This window comes from Macaca mulatta, chromosome 8 (genome assembly GCF_049350105.2).
Source record: "Macaca mulatta isolate MMU2019108-1 chromosome 8, T2T-MMU8v2.0, whole genome shotgun sequence".
NCBI classification, from domain to species: domain Eukaryota; kingdom Metazoa; phylum Chordata; class Mammalia; order Primates; family Cercopithecidae; genus Macaca; species Macaca mulatta.
In genome coordinates this window covers 141,451,864-141,470,749 of record NC_133413.1, presented here as the reverse complement: position 1 = coordinate 141,470,749, position 18,886 = coordinate 141,451,864, and the positions used below count along the sequence as shown (strand labels likewise).

The following is an 18,886-nucleotide window of genomic DNA, read 5'->3' as shown; positions in this document are numbered from 1 at the left end:
AGTTAGCTAGAATTTCCACGAGAACAAATACATTCCAAGAGCTAACTGTGATGGGGAAGGAAAGTCCGCACATGCGTGCGCACGCACACACACACAAACAAGTCAGCAGGAATACACACAATATGCAACAATTTGTTCCAAAATGTCACCTGAGCTTAAAGTTCTACAGTCATCAGTGCAATCTACCAGGTGTTCAGGATGATTTGCCTGGTGCTCTGCTCTCTTGGCAGTTACATTATCTTCGAGTTAGGATTCAGGGATATGTGTGTGTAGCAGCTTCTTCACCTTTATGTAAAGTAAAATCTAGGATCCACCAGTAAATAGTTAGTGATATTTGACAAGTCACTTAGTATTTCTGAAATTCATTTTCTGTACTTCTAGTAATTAATAGCAACAGGGCCATATAATAATAGTGGCAACAACTTACACTCATTAGACATCTAGGTGCATGCAGAATTCTACTTAGTTCTCTGTTCTCTCTCTCTTCTCTCTCTTCTCTTCTCTTCTCTCTCGTATACACACATGCACACACAGACACTCTATTTACTAGTACTAGTATCCTTCTCCAGCCAGACAAGAATATTCTTGCAAAGATTCAGCTTGACATTGTTACACAAATCCATCTTGCCCTCCTGAACTCCCCCATTCCATTATAGGTAGGAGTTTGCTTTACTTTTGAAGAAACAAAAATCTGTATAAAGTATTTTTTTCGAATGACATACAGAGAAAGTAACAGATGGAGGGATAGAATGGGGAGAAGAAAGAAAAAAGGGAAAGAGGGAGGGAAGGAAGGAAGGAAAAAGCTAGTCTTCCCCCAAAAAATGAAGCCTAAAAAGAAACTGTTAGGAGCTTCATAGTAGCACTCTGATCCACTACAGAATGAATGCTTACCTGTGCTAAGGACTTCACAGTGTCTCATTTGTATCTTAGATACATTTTGTGATATATACTATTATTCCCAGTTTATAGATGAAGACATTGAAGTGGAGGGAAGTTAAGTGACATGGCCAAGGTCACAGAGCTGTCAAGGGGAAGAGTCAGGATTCATAGCCAGATCTGACTCCTTGACTGTGTTCACTCCACTCACATCAATTTACCCGTCCTGCAATGAGTAGACCTGGGTTCCGGTGTTAACTTTGCCTCTAGCTGGTAGTGTGATTGTGGGAAACTCTTTTATCTTCTCTGTTACCTCACCTAAAAAATTAAAGGGTATGAGTCTCCACATTTCTTCCTTCCATAAATTAGGGCTTAGTTATAACCACAACATATTTCTTAGAATCTGACACCATTATTTTATACATTACTAAAAAATTGAAAATTCTACCAATTAAACTATGAAGTAATGTTTTATCACTTTGAATTTTAACTTTGTACATATTTTTAAAAGCATTTTAAGTGTAACCAAATAAAGATTTTATCATATATTACACTTGGATATATGTAAAAAGGAAAACACAAGAGGAATTGAGAGATACAATCCTGAAACTTTTGAAGTGATACTCTTTGGAATAACTTCTCAACATCAGTATTCATATTCTCCAGAAAATATCATCTTCTATCTGTATCATCAAGAGTGCTGCATCATTTCATTTCTTAAAATGGCATTTGCAATTCTCTCCTGGGATCTCTACCAAGCAGTTCACCACCATTCTTCAAGTTTTCATTTGGGCACTTCCTGTATTTTACCAGATCACATCAACAGAAGATTTCTTTAGACAACTTCATGGAGATATAATATCAAATGGCAAATTTGCGTTCCTTTGTCAATTTGAGGGCCTAGAGGAAATGGACTTCCCATGTTGGAACCCCCACTCAGGGCCATCACTTCACTCCAAGTCATCTCACCATGGAAACTCTTAGATAAGTTCAGTTGGGATCTTAGGCTCTGGGCACATGGAGAACTCATGACCAAATCCTGCCTTGGATCCATCAGCCTCACCAAGTCAAAGAACTCTGCTCTGTTTTAGATGACCTCCCTCTGGGTTCTATGCCATGAACTCTATTTATTGGCAACCCTCCTGGGATATGTAAGGAGTACACTCAAATCTAATTAATCAATCTGATGAATAGTATGCACAGTCATTAAAGAATAACCACAGCTTTAATGAAGACAAAAAAGCACCAGATGTCCCTTGGATCAGAACTTGGGCTATTATGTCTGATCCCTCCCTATGCTTTCTTTCCTGGCCTGACTCCTCCAAGCCTTCATTCGTTTTCATCAGACCTTCTGGTGTCTCTTGTGTCCTTTCTCCTGGGATTTGGAGGCAGGCACATCAACTTTAAAGCCTCTGCTGTTACTGGGTCCCATTCTTGAATCATCCAAATAAATCACTGTGTGAGCTTCACAAGGCTTGCTTTCCTCAACTGTGCTGTGGGAAGAATGATATCTACCCTGCAGGATTGCTGTGCAGATTAAATACAATAGAGAATTTGAAAGCACAGGGTTCACACTGAGTAACTGCAGGGTATCATCCTTCCTTCTGACTCTTTTGCCTTTCTCAGTCTTTTCTTCCATTCTTCCTTCCTCTTCCCTTTTTATATCTTGGTCTTTTCAAAACCTGCTCCAACTTTTATCCCCCCATCCCCTTCCTCTCTCTTTCTCTTCCCCTCTTGCTTTCTTTATTTCTTTCCTCTCTCCTTTTCTCTCCTCTTTCCTGCTACCTCTTTTCCTCCCCCTCTTCTTTTACCAACTAAAGTTACCACAACACAGTAGATTTGAGAGTTCTCGGGATGTCTAGCAAGACTGGCAAGTTTTTAAAAGACTAAAGCACAAGAATAGTATTTGAAGGGGCAAAGTGATAATAGTGTTTGTGTTTCTTACCGTCTTTCTTTTAACCTATTTGCTAGTGAGGAGTATACAATAAAATGGGAGAACGAGCAGGCCAGGAGAAAAGAAAGGGACCAGCTTCTCCTATATGATATCTCCTATTTTATATGTTGTATTAATTATCAACACATGAAAATGGATATGGCTCACTTTGAAGTTTCAAATACTTAAGCATTTTAAATCACTTTACAGTAACATATATAATTTGACTGAGCTACAGGGAAAGTTAGAGGGTGCGTTTCATTTTTTATGTTTCTGGATTTTTTGCAACACAGTTTAACTGTTACCTGAACATCAGTTCTTCTCTTTGCCTGAAGTATAGTCCCAAATAGATTTCTCTTATCACCACTGTCAACCTGGAAGGGTAAAACCAGCCACATTAATCCTATTTCTCATTCCTGCAGCTTCCCTTGCAGTTTTACATGGTCATGTGTTCCAGTTCCAATTACATCTAAGTAGAGTCTGCCGAGGAGGTGGTTTGGGGGGAAGCTTTTACTTCCTAATGAAAACAGGAGAGATGTGCAAGACCGGAAGTCAGAGTGCTGCCCTCATCCCTTCCTTCCTGACTTGAATGCAGATGTCAGGAAGATGGCTATTGGTCCTACAGTAGCCATCTTAAGACCACGAGACCAATAAAAATTACCACCCAAGTATCTTCAAGACTCTGACTCTGCTTGCAACCACCTACCTAGAGAAAACTAAACACCCATCTGGTTAAGCTAGTTATTCAGATATACTGCAATTTGTGGCCAAAAAAGTTACTAGTCAATAGTCTCCTGGTCTTTGGAGAAAAGTTAGAGTCCAACCATCTCAGATCTAAGTGGGGAAGTTACTCCAGATACATCCAAATACATTCAAAGTATCTTCCTACAGTTCTTATAAGGATAAAATCAGATAATGCAGGTAAAGTACTAGCACTACACCTGATAAATAGTAGGTGCCTAAATTCCTGGTCTCATTTTCCTTAGAAGGGATCACTCAATGAAGAAGCATCTCAATTAGAGCCCAGTGAAACATTCCCAGTGATGTAGGCTCTCCCTTTCCTTATTTTGTTTGTTCTGGTCCAGCACATAAGTATAAATTTTCTCCTAATCTGGCTAACTCTGCTTCTATGGTTTGCCTACATCAGAGTCATTATTCAGTTAGTTATCAAGACTGGGTCATTTTTTACTCATTCATTAAAAACTGTTTACTGAGTTTCTGCTATTACCAAGCACTGGGGAAAGAATGACAAATAAGAGAGAATGGTGCTTGTCTTGGAAGAGGTTACACTCTAATCAGAGAAGGCAAAAAAAAAAAAAAAAAAAAAAGCCAACAACTAAGTAAGATAATTGCAGATTGTAAGATGTGCTATACAGGAAATAAACAAGTTTGTTTGGAAAATTCTGGGAGCAAGGAATTTAAATGCAATGGTCAAGGATCATTTCTCTGAGGTGACTTCTGACTGAGACCACAAAACAGCAGTTAAGCAATGATCCAGAAAAGCACTCTACACAGAGAGAATACCAAGCAATGGTGAAGGGCAGCTTGTCCTCTCCACCTTTACTTCTTAGCTAATAATTGCCTTTTAGTGCCTATTTATCTTTCAAAGTCTGGTGAAAACGTCTTCTCCTGCTAGATCCACAGCATGTATCCATGTGCACATAAACCAATTAATGGCCATTCATTTGCCCATTAAGTAATTAATTAATTGTAAGTGTAAAATATTACTCACTCCAACTGGAAGCAAGTTAATAATTTTAAACAAAGAAGTGATATTATCACTTTTACATGCTGGCCCCTGCCCCAAGTCACTCATTACTCTATTAAAATAAAAATGATCACTGAAACCATACAATGCTTCTTCTTTATAAGGAATTATATAATTATCTCTATATATAATGAATTAAAAACAAAGAAATGCTTTTCTGCCATTCTTACTAGTGTATAACTGAAGCTCATTACTTTGGTTTTGTTTTGCTTTTTTGTTTGTTTGTTTGAGACAGATTCTTACCCTGTCACCTAGGCTGGAGTACAATGGCACAACTATGGCTCACTGCAGCCTCAACCTCCTGGGGTCAAGCAATCCTCCTACCTCAGCCTCCTGAGTAACTGGTATTACAGGTGCATGCCACCACACCTGGCTAATTTTTGTATTTTTTTTGTAGCAGTGGGATTTTGCCATGTTTCTCAGACTACTGAGGTCAAGCAATTTTCCTGTCTCGGCTTCCCAAAATGCTGGGATTACAGGCGTGAGCCACCATGACAAGCCTTTGTTTCAAGCTTTTTGTTTCAAAAACCTTAAAGCCTACTGGACAGTCAGATAGTGTATTAGCTACCTATTGCTGCATAACAAATAACCCCAAAACTTAGGGGTTTAAAACAATAAACGTTAATTATCTCACCATGTATATGGGTCAGAAATTTAAGAGTAGGTTAATTGGGTGATTTTGGCTCAGCATGTTTCATGATGTTTCAGTCAAGCTCTTAGCTAGAGCTGCAGTCCACTGAAGGCTTGACTAGGACTGGAAAATTTACTTTCAAGATAATTGACTAATGGCTGCTGGAAGGAAGTATAAGTTATTTGCTGGCTATTGGTATGGGGCCTCAGCTTCTTGCTACATGTGGCAACCTAAATATCCAACATGGTGGCTGGCTTCCCCAAGAGAAGGCTCACCAAAGAGAGTAAAGCATATGCCACAATGTCCTTATGACCTAGCTTTGGGAGTAATGTGCCACCATTTATATCGCACTATATCAGCAACACAGACTAGTTCGAACACATTGAAGGCAAATATGTATGGGTATGACTACCAAGAAGTATGGGATCATTGGGAATCATCTGGTAGTTTGGCTACTAAGACAAACAAAGGGGAAGTGACTTGTTAGGGCTGAGATAGAGATGCACAGTTTGCTAAGAAAAGAGCTAGTAGATAATATAAAAATATACCTGTTGCCTGTCCAAGAACCAGCCCTGAAATGCTTCTTTGTATCAGATGTCTTGATCCCTAGGAAGGTGGCCTCAGGACCTGGCTTAAGGGTAAGCATAGGATACAGTTCTAGCCTATGAGATATACACGGAAGTCTTCTACGAGCTTCTAGAAAGACATTTTTCACCTCTGATAAGAATGAGGTATTCAGGGGGAACTCCTGGCTATATTACTACCCTTGTGAGAGTGAATGAATGTTTAGAGAAGCTGCAACTATCTTGTGACCATGAGGGAAGGTCAAAGGTACTCTAGAGTTGCCAGCATAAAGCCCCTAATATAACTGGAATCCTGATCCACCAGCAAATCCCTACATCCATGCTTCTTGTTGTATAGGAAAAACAAATTCCAATTTGTTTAAGTCACTCATAGTTTTCTCACTAATCGTAGCCGAAAGCATTTCTAACTTATACAGACATCTAACAGACATAAGAGGCTGAGGGAAGTTTCTTAGAGAAAGTGGCATCCATGCTAAGAGCAAAAGGATGCATAGAAAGAGGACTCCAGGCAGAGGAAAAAGTAAGAGAACAGGACACCTTTGGGGAACTAAATGAAGTTAAGTGTGGTTGAAGCACCAAGAGCAAGAGGGGTAGAAGAGAGAGATGGGGCTGGAGAGAGAAACAATAACCAGTCCAGGAGATGTCTGCCTTCTATTTTAAGGCATTTGTGGGTAAAGCAGAGTTATCACAAAATGCTAAGCAAGAGCGTGACATGATCAGCTAGTGGGAGGGAGAGGGTAGGGTCGTTCTTTGATAGGTATAAAATTTCAATCATGCAGGGCTGAGAGGGGATTCTGGGGACCTGTTGTACAACAATGTGCATGTTGTGGACAATATTGTACTGGCACACTTGGAAATTGGTGGGAGGGTCAGTCTTATGTGTATTTTTTCCACCATTAAAAAAAAGAGTAACATGATAATATTTTTAATTTAGACTGATCACAGCAGCTGAAGAAAGGAGGCAAACTACAGCTAAAAAGATTCAGAGTCTACTGAAATCATCTAGGTGAGAGAGGATGGTGGCCAAAATACAAAAACAGGAGTGCAGCAGTGGAGTGACACCGGAGAAAGTTGAGAACGATTTTGTTGGTATTCAGTAAGTCTTGTTGATTGAGTGTGTGGAATGAGGTGAGTGCATACATACTGAATGTTTGCCATGTGTGATGCGTTATACCAAGTGCTTTGTATGAATTACCTTTAGTCTACATAAAACCTGGCAAAACTTTACTTTCCACCATATTGTGAAAGTTCAAAACTGTTACACAACTTATTCAAGGTCACAGAGATAAAACATCCTAAGTCTAAAGATTTTGATAAAGTATTTTTCTGAAATTTTGTCTAATTTTCTTCAGTTCTTCACTTCAGGGGGAAAGGATATGTTTTATATCAAAAATGCCTTTGTATACCATAACAAAACAATAATTATCACTACGGTTATGTTTTACTATGTTACTTATTTATTTTATTTTATTTTATTATTTTATTTTGAGATGGAGTCTCACTCTGTCGCCCATGCTAGAGTGCAGTGGCGTGATCTTGGCTCACTGCCAGCTCCACCTCCCGGATTCATGCCATTCTCCTGCCTCAGCCTCCAGAGTAGCTGGGACTACAGGCGCCCACCACCATGCCCAGTTAATTTTTTGCATTTTTAGTAGAGATAGGGTTTCACCATGTTAGCCAGGATGGTCTCGATCTCCTGAACTTGTGATCCGCTTGCCTTAGCCTCCCAAAGTGCTGGGATTACAGGCGTGAGCCACCGTGCCCGACCTACTTATTTATTTTTTAAATGCCAATTTGACCAACTACATTGATTTCACAACCCCACAAGTCAGTTGGAATCCACAGTGCGGATAAAAAACTAATCTAGAAGGATTTTGTACTTTTCATACATTTTGTATATGTGGATACCACTTTCAAATATTAATTCATGAGATTTACTGTTGTATGCCCCTTTTTCCATTCCCTCATTCAATTTTTCAATCAATCACTTCTAGAAAGGAGTAGCAGAAAGCAAACTACTCTTTCCACCTTTCCAGGTTTTATTTTTCCAAAATGTAATCCCAAAAGAAAACTTAAAGGTTTTAGAGGTACAAGAAGTTACAAGGCACAAGGAAAAAACAGAAGGCAGGAAAAGTCAGATACATTTTATTTTTCCAAAAATGTAATCCCAAAAGAAAACTTAAAGGTTTTAGAGGCACAAGAAGTTACAAGGCAGAAGGAAAAACAGAAGGCAGGAAAAGTCAGATACCCTCAAAAAACAAGGATTCTCACCAGACTAAAAAGAGGTTCTCCGCAACTGGTGGGGTTGGGGGAAGAGTCTGTGCACCCTAAATAATGGCTTTTTGGTACATCCTAGAGAAGGCACAGCATCCTACAGTAGAAGGACAATGTGCCATGTCAAGTAAATGGGATCATGGGCAGACCTGTACAAAGATTCACCTGTCTATATGTTGAACAAAAGCAATGCAGAATGCTGCAGGACCCACAGGATAGGATCACATGGGTAGGACCAACGAATGCCTAAGTGGTGACCTTTGTGAATGAGCAGTCAAAGACCAGAAGGCAAGCATGTGCATGAGGGCATCCCCCCCATACATCTGGCAGTGCATTAGCACCTAGAACTATAGCATCTTCCTGGGATTAGGAGGGTACAGATGAAAGTCCCAAGAAGGATATGGGTTAAATGTTTCACCAACTGTGCAGAAACAGAAATACACTGATTCTGAAAGGGAAAAAGATATTTTTTACACTAAATGAATGAATTAAGATTAATATATGCAATGATATCAATGCGACTATATAAATGTATTTGCATTATAATGTCTAAAAAGTGCTAGCTTAGTCAACATAAACACCAATAGTCCACACAGAGAAAACAGTACTAGAGTGAAATATTTTTAAAAATAAGTCTGTGATATTAAAATAGCCATCGGATAGATTTTTTTAAGAGGATAAAGCAACATTATCTGCTTTATTTCCCAATGGGTCTGCTCATTTTTTGCCCCAAGAATTCATATAGGTACCAAATTAAAATGCATAGCCAAAAGAAGATTTCGTGACATGACTGCACTAGCTGGAAATCCACTTTTTCTTTTCTTTCATTACTGCTTTTCAATACCTTATGTCACTAGTCGTTTCTCTAATGGTGTGTGTCAGCGTGTGTGTATGTGTGTATGTGTTCTTTTTATTTTAGGACTTCAGTAAGTAAAGTCTTAATTAGTGATGTCATAGTTAGCTCATCCTCTAGTTAAATCAGCATCTAGAGAATCATCTTTTAAGAAGAAAATATTTAAGTCTATCTCCCTTGAAGCTTTCTTCTTCTGACTGCCTGATGGATGAGCTATGCCTTTCTTGTCTCAGAATTGTTTTCCCACTGATGAGACACTCTTCTCCTTCCAGGCACCAGAATCTAATTTAAACTAGTTCCTGTGAAGATCCAAAATGTCTACAAACATCTTTTTCCTGTATTTTTCAAGGCAGAGAAAATATAAGATAAAAGTAAAAATAGACATTTTCTGTATTCTATTGTGTATTGTACTGCATTCCGGATGAAATGTGAGTGCAAAGTTGTTAATTCATAGAACTTGTCAGAGATGATCTCTATGTATCTAAGACACTGACATTTCCCGGAGTGCTGTCAAAGCAGCTGATACTTTTGATATTTCCTAAGAGTAATTCTTCCAGGCAAGGCAGGCATGTAATATTCCTTTAAGGATTTTCTACTTTGGAAGCTGCTTTGTCACAAACATCCTCCTTCCCTTTGGAAACAGGATCTCTCTGGTTTCATGTCCCCTTCCTGAACTGAGTCCATCTTTTCTTTTACATGTGAATATTTTATATGTCTTCGGTAAGTGTCAGAGTTTCTATGGGCACTCAGCAAAGGGCATGGCTCTTAAAAATTTTTTAATTCATATATTAATATAATCAACCTAGGAAGTCATAGGTGCATCAAGGGAGACAACAAATTTCCTTTTCTTAAACATATCTACTGTAAATGTGGCCTATGGTGTGTAGCAACATCACACAACAAATATGTTATTTTCCAGTGAAACAATAAGATATTTCCCCCACCACCACAACTACCTAAATGAAATAAATTACACCAAGTTAATTATTTTCGTTAAACTCAATTGTGAAAGTCTGTGTTTTTCCATAAATTATACAAATAGTGTCTAAGTTTGGAACAGAAACAGAATTAATAGGCCCTCCATTCAAACAATAATGAGTTCTACTACCTTCCTCTGCGATTCAGGTACTTTCTAACAGATTTCTCAAAGTCTAAATGTCTCAGAAGTTTCTTATTTACTTTGCCTTTGAAAAGTCAAAAAAGTGACATTTTTTAATTCTATCAGTCCTATTGAATTAGTCATTGACTACTTATGGTAGCATTTTTATTGAGCATGTGGATGTTAGATTCCTGCAATACAACTTTAAGCGTTGGATTTAACCATGAGATCCTGGGCAAAGTACTTAGCCACATGAAGCCTCAGTACTCAGTATCCTAGTCAGTAAGATGGCAATAGTAAAATAGAGAAGGACCTAATTCACAATATTACTGGAAATGATTAAATGGGACATTTGTAAAAGATCTTAAGAAAGAGTCTGACACCTAATAGGTGCTAGATAAATTGTGGCTAACATTATTATTATCTTATTATCTCCATGTAAATTACAGTTGCTAGAAGTTGGTGGATATGGGCCCAAGGAAGTTTTTCCCTTCAGAGAGCTCACTGTTTCATGGGGAGGAGTGACAGATACATAAGTCAATGGCTAGTCCCTGTGTAAGGGACTGTACTAAAAGTACCCAGAACAGATTATTAAACAGAGAAGGAAGTCATTAGTTCTCAATGGGGATATCAGAAAAGTTTTCAGGCAGAGACAACATTGCTCAAACTTTGAAGGATGAGGTAAGCAAGTATGTTCAAGGAGGAATACAGGGGAAGAGGAGGAAGTTGTGTGCAAGACGATATTGAGTTGTTAAAACGCTGTCCTCAGATCACAGTAGAGACCCTGCCTTAATAAATATGCAGGGGGAAAATGAAAGCATTATGAAAGGTCTATCATAGCTTCAAAAGAATGTGTTGACTTCTCTTGATTTCTTTCTTTCTTTCTTTTTTGATGGAGTTTCGCTCTTGTTGCCCAGGCTGGAGTGCAATGGCGTGACCTCGGTTCACTGCAAACTCCTCCTCCTGAGTTGAGGTGATTCTCCTACCTCAGCCTCCCGAGTAGCGGGGATTACAGGCATGCGCCACCACATCCAGCTAATTTTTGTATTTTTAGGAAAGACAGGGTTTCATCATGTTGGCCAGGATGGTCTCAATCTCTTGACCTTGTGATCCGCCCGCCTCGGCCTCCCAAAGTACTGGGATTACAGGCGTGAGCCACACTGCCCAGCCAACTTCTTTTGTTTTAAGTGGTCTTAATCATTTGGTGGTTTGCATATTCCAAAAGCTTCTAAATATTTGTGTTGAACCAATGCTGTCATTCAAAAACAGAATGCTTCTTGGGCTGAATGGCACTATGTCATCCCAGCAAGAAGAAGAGCATTGGAATCTAATTGTGTCATCCATGTTCTTATTTTAAAACAATCTACGGTAACATCCTTCCAGCCAAGAAACATTCAGTCAGTTGAACAGATGTGATGTGTTCTCCCTGATGCATTAGCTTCAACCTCTGAGTTCATGAAATTCTGAGTTTCTTTCTGTAGCATGCTGTGTTCATTCATCAGCCTGAGTCATTTTATCTGATTGGGTCCAATCTCCCCCCCACTTGGCCCGCCTCCTTTTGCTGCTGAATAAATCATCCTGGGAGCTGTCCAGGTTGGAGAAAGATTTTCATAGGAAAGTTCCAACTGCATCCAGCCCCTCATTTATTCAGGCTGAGTCCTTAGGGCCCCAAGGAGAAAGAACTGAGAAAATAAAGAGATGTCTTTCATTGCCAAGTTTGCTAATATGGTCATTAGCACAGATGCCGTGGGGCAGTGCTCACACAGAGAGGACACAGCTCCCCACACATTCTGGTTCAGGGTCTATAGGACAGCCCTCCCAACTGTGCTCCGTCTGGGTTCCCAGCTCAAGTCAAGAGACTCATTACCCACCCGAGTTCCAGTAGGGTGAGGCTGATGAGTTCAAGGAAAGAAGAAGCAGGAAGCATGTCTTTCACAGGAATGTAATTCCAGGGATTATTTCATTAAGGGCTAGATAACTGCAACACAGAGTTGTTTGAGGTGCTTTCATGCTTAACTTCCAGCCCCATGGGATAGGCCAATTATTCTGGGAGATCTTTAGAGTTAACACATTAATTCATCTACAAACAGAGTTAAAAGTAGAATCAGCCGTCTATCTATTTAAAGTTGAGCGTTTCGTTTTGGCTTTCTTGAGGGATGGTAGAATACAACTTTAAAGGACTGGAATTAGGGGAATCTTTTCCATGGAGTGAACGAAATTCTAGAAATCTACTGGTTAGGGACTAGGGGAAATGTTAGAGGATTCTTTTGTCTTCCTTTTGGAATTCTGTGTGCAAGGCAGGTGACCCGTTCCGGGTTTAACCCGAAGTCCAAATGCGTGGGGGAAAAAAAAAGAATTAAAAAGCAAAAAATTAAATCCCGCGTTTCTGGGACACGGCCGACAGAAATAACCCTGGAGACAGTGTCTGTGGTTGGGGGTGGGGAGATCGAAATTTATTTTTCCTTAGGACAAGCAGGAGGGAAAGGAGCTTCTCTTCTCGCTCAGGAGGGACTGAGGGGGCGGCAAGGCAAGGCGGTCATTCGGGCTTTCATGGGACGCCACGGGGAGCCGCGAACGCGCCCAGGGCCTGACGTCATTGGCCATCAGCTGACTGTGCTTTGGGCCCGGGCTCCACCGGCTGCAGCCGCAGTCTTGGTGGCGGAGGTGGTGACCACCACCGCTCCTCCACCTGCATCCGGGTGCGCGACTGCGGCGGCCGTGTTTGCCCGGCAAACCCTGCACCCCCGGGACGCGGCTCATCGGGCGTTAGCACCGGCACTAAGCTCCCACCGCGCAGCGACTTGGTCCGCCGCAAGCGCCGCCGCAGGCTTTGTACGCGAGCGCTCGGCTGAGCCTGGGCGGGCGGGAAACCTGGCTAGGGCGAGGCGGGACCCCGGACATGCCTTTCTCCACGTCCGCCTCCTCGACCCTTATTGTAAGCGGAGAAACTTAGTGTGTGAGGCAGGCAGGGGAAGTCCCCATTTTAATGTCCCGTACCCCTCCCTCCGGATCGAGGTAGTAAAGAGGCTCCTGTAGGAAACTGACTGCCTCTATGATTGCGGCTTCTTGGGGGATTTTGCGTTTAGCCCGAAAGTTGGCTTTGCCAAAAGACGCACGGGTAGGAAGGGCGGAAAGGAGACCCTGTATTCCGTCGCGCTGGGCTCTCCGACTCCGTGGGCAAAGCGGCCTACGAGTCCTGGCTCCGCACCTGCAGAGGACAAGAGCCAATGCCTAAAAAAGAACAGCGGAGGAACCGGTTGGCGCGGCCAGCTGGAACGCTGGATCTCAGCGCGCCCCGGGAAGGATGGGGGCGCCCGCCCGCCCTAGCCCTCAGTGGTCCTTTCCCACACCGGCCCGTGAGTGCCGCTTTCTACAAGACCTGGGGCGTCCTGGCCAGATCTGGGTGGCAGGTCCCTCCGCCACCCCCCGCCCGGTTCCAGGGGCGTGGCTTGGCGCGGGGGCGGGTTTAAGTCACCGCGGGTGTCTGACCGCTCTGACAGGTCTCCAAATTCCTCCCAGTAGCCTGGTGCCCGCAGCGCGTTTCAAAGCTCCAGGGTGGCACGCGGCGGCGCTTCCCTGGATCCAGAGGCGTCTCTGTCGACTTCCACTCGGCCTCGGGCCTCCCTTCTCCCCCAAACCTTCGCCTCATCCGCCAAGCTTCGGTTCTCAGCCTCGGATATCCGCACCGGCGGCTTCTCTTCGTTCTCAGAGCTCTTGGCTTTGGAGACCTCCCCACTTTTTCCTTTCCCCACCTCCTGCTCCTCCTAGCTCCAAGCCAAATGGACTCCAAAGAACGAAGTAAAGGGGATGGGAACTGTGTGCTGCGACCCTTCGAAAGCACAGCTGAAAGCGTGGACCTCGTCTTATAGCTCAGGCTGGGACCCTGGGGCGAGAGTCCCCGCACCCACTCCCGGAGGGATGCTTCTGGCCAGAGCCAGCGCTGCGCTGTCAGTCCTTGCTCCGCAACTAGGAACGAGCCTAGGAGGGAGCCTCAGCATACCCCTTCCTTAAAATTAACTATTTGGTGAATTGTTAGCGCCGAGGCTGCCACCTCTCCAACCCTGTCGCGGGGCGCCCCGCCACCTCACCGTGCCCCCCTCCTCCTCCTTCTTTGCCCCCGCCCCCAGCTCCGCCCCTGCTCCCCATCCCGGCGCAATGGAGTTCTCCGAAAGGCGATGATTCCAGCCACATCTGCTAACTTCGCACCCATCGCTGCCGCCGGTCACCCCCGGCCAGGACCCCTGAAACCGCGGAGCAGTGGGCGTCCAGAGCCCAGTGCTGCAGCCAGGCCCGCCCGACGCGCAGCAGAAGCACGGCGCCCAGGCTGCTGGGCGTCTCTTGGAGAGCAAAGGCTGCGCCAAAACGCTGAGCCTAGAACCAACCAAGGAGCCTGAGCCCAGGAAGGGGCTGCGTGGCTCAGAGCGCTGCGGCTCCTGAGGACAAATAGCCACTGCCGTTGCGTACCCAAGCTGCGCCGGCTGGCGGGAGAGCAGCGCGCAAGGACGCGGAGGTCCGCCGCAATCTTCCAGGTGCCCTTTGCCCCTGGGCACAGTATGACCTGACCTACAAGGAGCCCTGGCGCAGGGCTCCTGCAACGGGACAGCCTAGGATAGAAGGGATCGCTGCCAAGCTCCTACCAGGTCGCCTTCAAGTCTTTAGGAACCCCCTCCTCCGGCTGCCTCCCCAGGGTTCTGCGCCTCCTTCCCTGCGGCCCAGCGCCATGGAGCTCTCCGATGTGCGCTGCCTTACAGGCAGCGAGGAACTCTACACCATCCACCCGACGCCCCCGGCCGGCGACGGCAGGAGCGCCTCCCGGCCGCAGCGGCTGTTGTGGCAGACGGCGGTGCGGCACATCACCGAGCAGCGCTTCATTCACGGGCACCGGGGAGGCAGCAGCAGCGGAAGTGGAGGCTCGGGCAAAGCATCGGACCCTGCGGGCGGCGGCCCCAACCACCACGCGCCGCAGCTGTCAGGCGACTCGGCGCTGCCCCTCTACTCGCTGGGCCCGGGAGAGCGAGCGCACAGCACCTGCGGCACCAAAGTCTTCCCGGAACGCAGCGGGAGCGGCAGTGCCAGCGGCAGCGGAGGCGGGGGCGACCTGGGCTTCCTGCACCTTGACTGTGCCCCTAGCAACTCGGATTTCTTTCTCAATGGGGGTTATAGCTACCGAGGGGTCATTTTCCCCACCCTGCGCAACTCCTTCAAATCTCGGGATCTGGAACGCCTCTACCAGCGCTATTTCTTGGGCCAGAGGCGCAAATCGGAAGTGGTGATGAACGTGCTGGACGTGCTGACCAAACTCACTCTCTTGGTCCTGCACTTGAGCCTGGCCTCGGCCCCCATGGACCCGCTCAAGGGCATCCTGCTGGGCTTCTTCACCGGCATTGAGGTGGTGATCTGCGCCCTGGTGGTGGTTAGGAAGGACACCACCTCCCACACGTACCTGCAGTACAGCGGCGTGGTCACCTGGGTGGCCATGACCACCCAGATCCTAGCAGCAGGCCTCGGCTACGGGCTCCTGGGCGACGGCATAGGCTACGTGCTCTTCACGCTCTTCGCCACCTACAGCATGCTGCCGCTGCCGCTCACCTGGGCCATCCTGGCCGGCCTGGGCACCTCGCTGCTGCAGGTCATCCTCCAAGTGGTCATCCCCCGGCTGGCGGTCATTTCCATCAACCAGGTAACTCCTGCCTGCCTTGCATTTGTTTCCCCTCTAACTTCCCCGAGTTATTAATCATATAGCTTCCAGAGGGCCAGGGTTGCCTCACTCTCTTTAAGTCTCCTCCTTCAGTCTGGCACAGTGCCTTGCACCTAGGAGGTCTAAAGTGTTAGTGGAATGCAATCCCTTCTTAAAGTGGAACTAAATGACCTCTAAAAGTTTCTACCAACTCTACCCTTCTACTCTGATTCTATGAGTAATTCTACTCTGACATCAGCTAAGAAAGTCTGCTTTCTGCTCCTCATTCCCCTCCCTCAGGGTCCGCAGTCTCTGGAGCATGAGACAGAAGGGGAGGGGAAGCATCCAGATTTAGAAGGTGACCCATTCCTTAACAGCTCTCCTCAGGAGAGTCGCAGCAGGGTGTCTAGGGGGCTCTGGGCTTCAGAGTTGGGTTTTTCCACATCTCTAAGCCACAAACCCTCAGTTCTCAAAGGAACATACATTTGTTAAACACATACTGACTGTCAGTGCTGAGTACTGTATGTGTTATTTCATCCGGTCCTTCAAATAATCCTATGACACATGGTTTTCTCGGGAATTTTTTATTGCCTTGGTGACCGAACATGATATCTTCTCTCATGACAGGATGCGACCCCAGTGCTTTGAATAAACCAAACTCAGTAATTGGGGGTGGCAAAGAACGCAAGTTTTGATTAATTGGAAAAGAGCATTTTGATGTAGATGGTGTAAATATTATATTTAGGTGAAATCTTGTTCTTTAGGCATCTTTCTCTCCTTTCTCCTTCTTTTTTTTCTATTCTTCCCCTTAAATATGGATATGCTTATGTGAACACAGTTCACATTGTCTCTGGGTGAGAAGGTAGACAATGTTTCTCTTGTTTGAATTTACTAGAACCAATAGATAATTAATGGCATGGCACTGTCTTTGCCAAATGTATGGTAGGTAACAGGAGAGTGAATTTGGGGGGTTCTCAAAAATGAGGGAAACATGTCAAGTGAAGTATTTTCAAATAGATGACTGGTGTGACATGCATGGTCAGGGGGCTGCTTTGTGTGGGCCTGCCCTGTCCTTAGCCTCTGTATCATTTCTGTTGCATTAGCAGCTTAAAACTCCTCTTCTTTACGGTTGAATTTGAATAGATGGTGCTTAGAATAAACAGACACAACCCCACTGAAAATTGCTCATGATGTTTAGGTTGCCAGCGCTGTTAGAGTGCTTCACCCATCATTGGCCTCCTGGACTTCTGGTCAATGTGGGATCCTGTCTCTTCTCCGATGGTTCTGGATTCCTTTGCTCAGGTGACTTATCTGATTGGCTGCTTTTACAGTGCTTTCTGAAGTCTCTCTGGGTAAAGCAAAGACTACATAAATTACATGCCTGTGATTATCAGGCATGAAATGGAGAGATGAGAGACTCTGAGTAACGGCTGATTGACTGAACTTTTTCTTATTAAAGGCAATAATGAATGTGTTATCACAGTCACCATGAAACTTTATATCCACATATAACAAATAAATCTTAATCTGGGAAGTGGAAGTCAAATTCTTTGGTATTAACTATTTCTCAATTGTGTTTACATGAAGACCTACATGCCAGTACATCTAAATCTACTTTCTTCCAAGCTCTCTCATTCTCTTTTTTTATTTTCTTTGTTGTATACTTAGACATTAGCAGATCTTTTCTTCCCTGTCTTCCTCTCCTTCCTTCTTTCTCCTTCTCTTTGCCTTCTCTTTTTTTCACCTAACTCACTATGAGTTGTTTTCACGATAAAGCATAGCTATCTGATCATGTATAAGAAACTCCATGTATTATAACCCACTGCTTTTCATGCAATAGCCTTTCTCAGTACGCAAAACTAGAAAATTTAATAAGTAAGTTAGGAATAGTATTTAGAATAACACATCCTAAGTGGCAAATTATGAGTGTTTTCAAAGTTCTAAGTATAGATATCTTTTTCTTGCCAAGTGAATCCAGAAAGTAAATTTGGCTCCATATTTGTTTTATACTCTACTCAAATACTACCAGATGGGAGAAGATTAAAAATAACCCCCAAATGTCTTCCCACCCTCATCTCATCATAAACAATTCTCTACTGTGAAAACCAAGGTCCTGATGCATGTAAACCAAGTTCATTCAATTTTTTGTTTGGGTTAGAATTATAGATAAACTATGATTTCATAGGTTGAGTCACCTGTTACCAAAACTCTAGAGGAACAACCAGAGCGCTCTCCCCTCACTTCAGTGCTGAAAGGGCCTTTAAAGGTCCTTTGGCGCCCTCTATGGGCTTAAGAGTCTTTCCTAGATCTTGCAGATGGACAAAGTAGAGAATAAATCACTTTTTATAAGAATCTGTGATTTTTAAATAGGTACTATTTAGTTTACCATGTCTAGTAACATATAAGGAATGCTCAAAACCTGCTAAACACTTCTTGGAGCAACTAGAGTAAAATCCTAACTGCTTACCACAGCATGCTTGATTCTCTGAACTAGTTGCTTCTCTCTCCAACCATATTTCCTTCTCTTCTCTCTTCTTTTCTCTTCATTAGGCTCCAAATACGCCATTCATTTTTTTGCCATATTCTAAGCTCTTCCTAATTGTGAGTCTTTTCACCTGCTACCTAGAGCAATTTTTCCAAAGTCTTTATAAGACTGGCACATTCTCATTGTTCCAGACTCTCAAATGCTACTTTCTCTAGTAAATGACTTGTTTTATTTTCTCCAGAGCACATCTGCTATCTGCAATTATCTTATTTGTTTATATCTACTGTTTGTCCCCCACACCCTCACAAGAATGTAAACACCATAAGGGCAAGGATGTTGTCTATCATAAATAGCATTTTATCCTCGGCCTCTAGAAAAATGCCAGACATATAGTAGGTATTCAACAAATGGTCACTGAATGAACAGATAATTCATCATATAGGAAATATTATAAAATATCCAAGTGCCCTGGTGTTGTGTCGGTGAAAGCTTTCTACACACACACACACACACACATGCGTGCAAGGCAGTCTTACACATAAACATCTTTTAAAGAAGTCAAAAAACTGTAATAATCCTTTACTTTGCACAGTATTTTACATGTAACTAAGCACCTTTATGTGCATCATCACATCTAATGATGAAAAATAGATGGTATCATCCTTCATTTTCATTTCAGAGAAAAAAATGACAGATTCCTAGAAAC

General features: G+C 43.6%; 1 protein-coding gene across 4 annotated transcripts in view; it reads left to right on the top strand.

Annotated features, from left to right (window-relative positions):
• The first annotated feature begins 13,524 nt into the window (after positions 1-13,524).
• Positions 13,525-18,886, top strand: part of ADCY8 (adenylate cyclase 8) — a 261,431-nt gene continuing 256,069 nt past the window's right edge. For all 4 annotated transcript variants that reach the window (XM_077942879.1, XM_015145995.3, XM_015145994.3 and 1 more), the window contains exon 1: positions 13,525-15,698. In XM_077942879.1, coding sequence (XP_077799005.1) covers positions 14,739-15,698 — 960 coding nt within the window. In that variant the 5' untranslated portion in view covers positions 13,525-14,738. The remainder of the gene's footprint in view (positions 15,699-18,886) is intronic.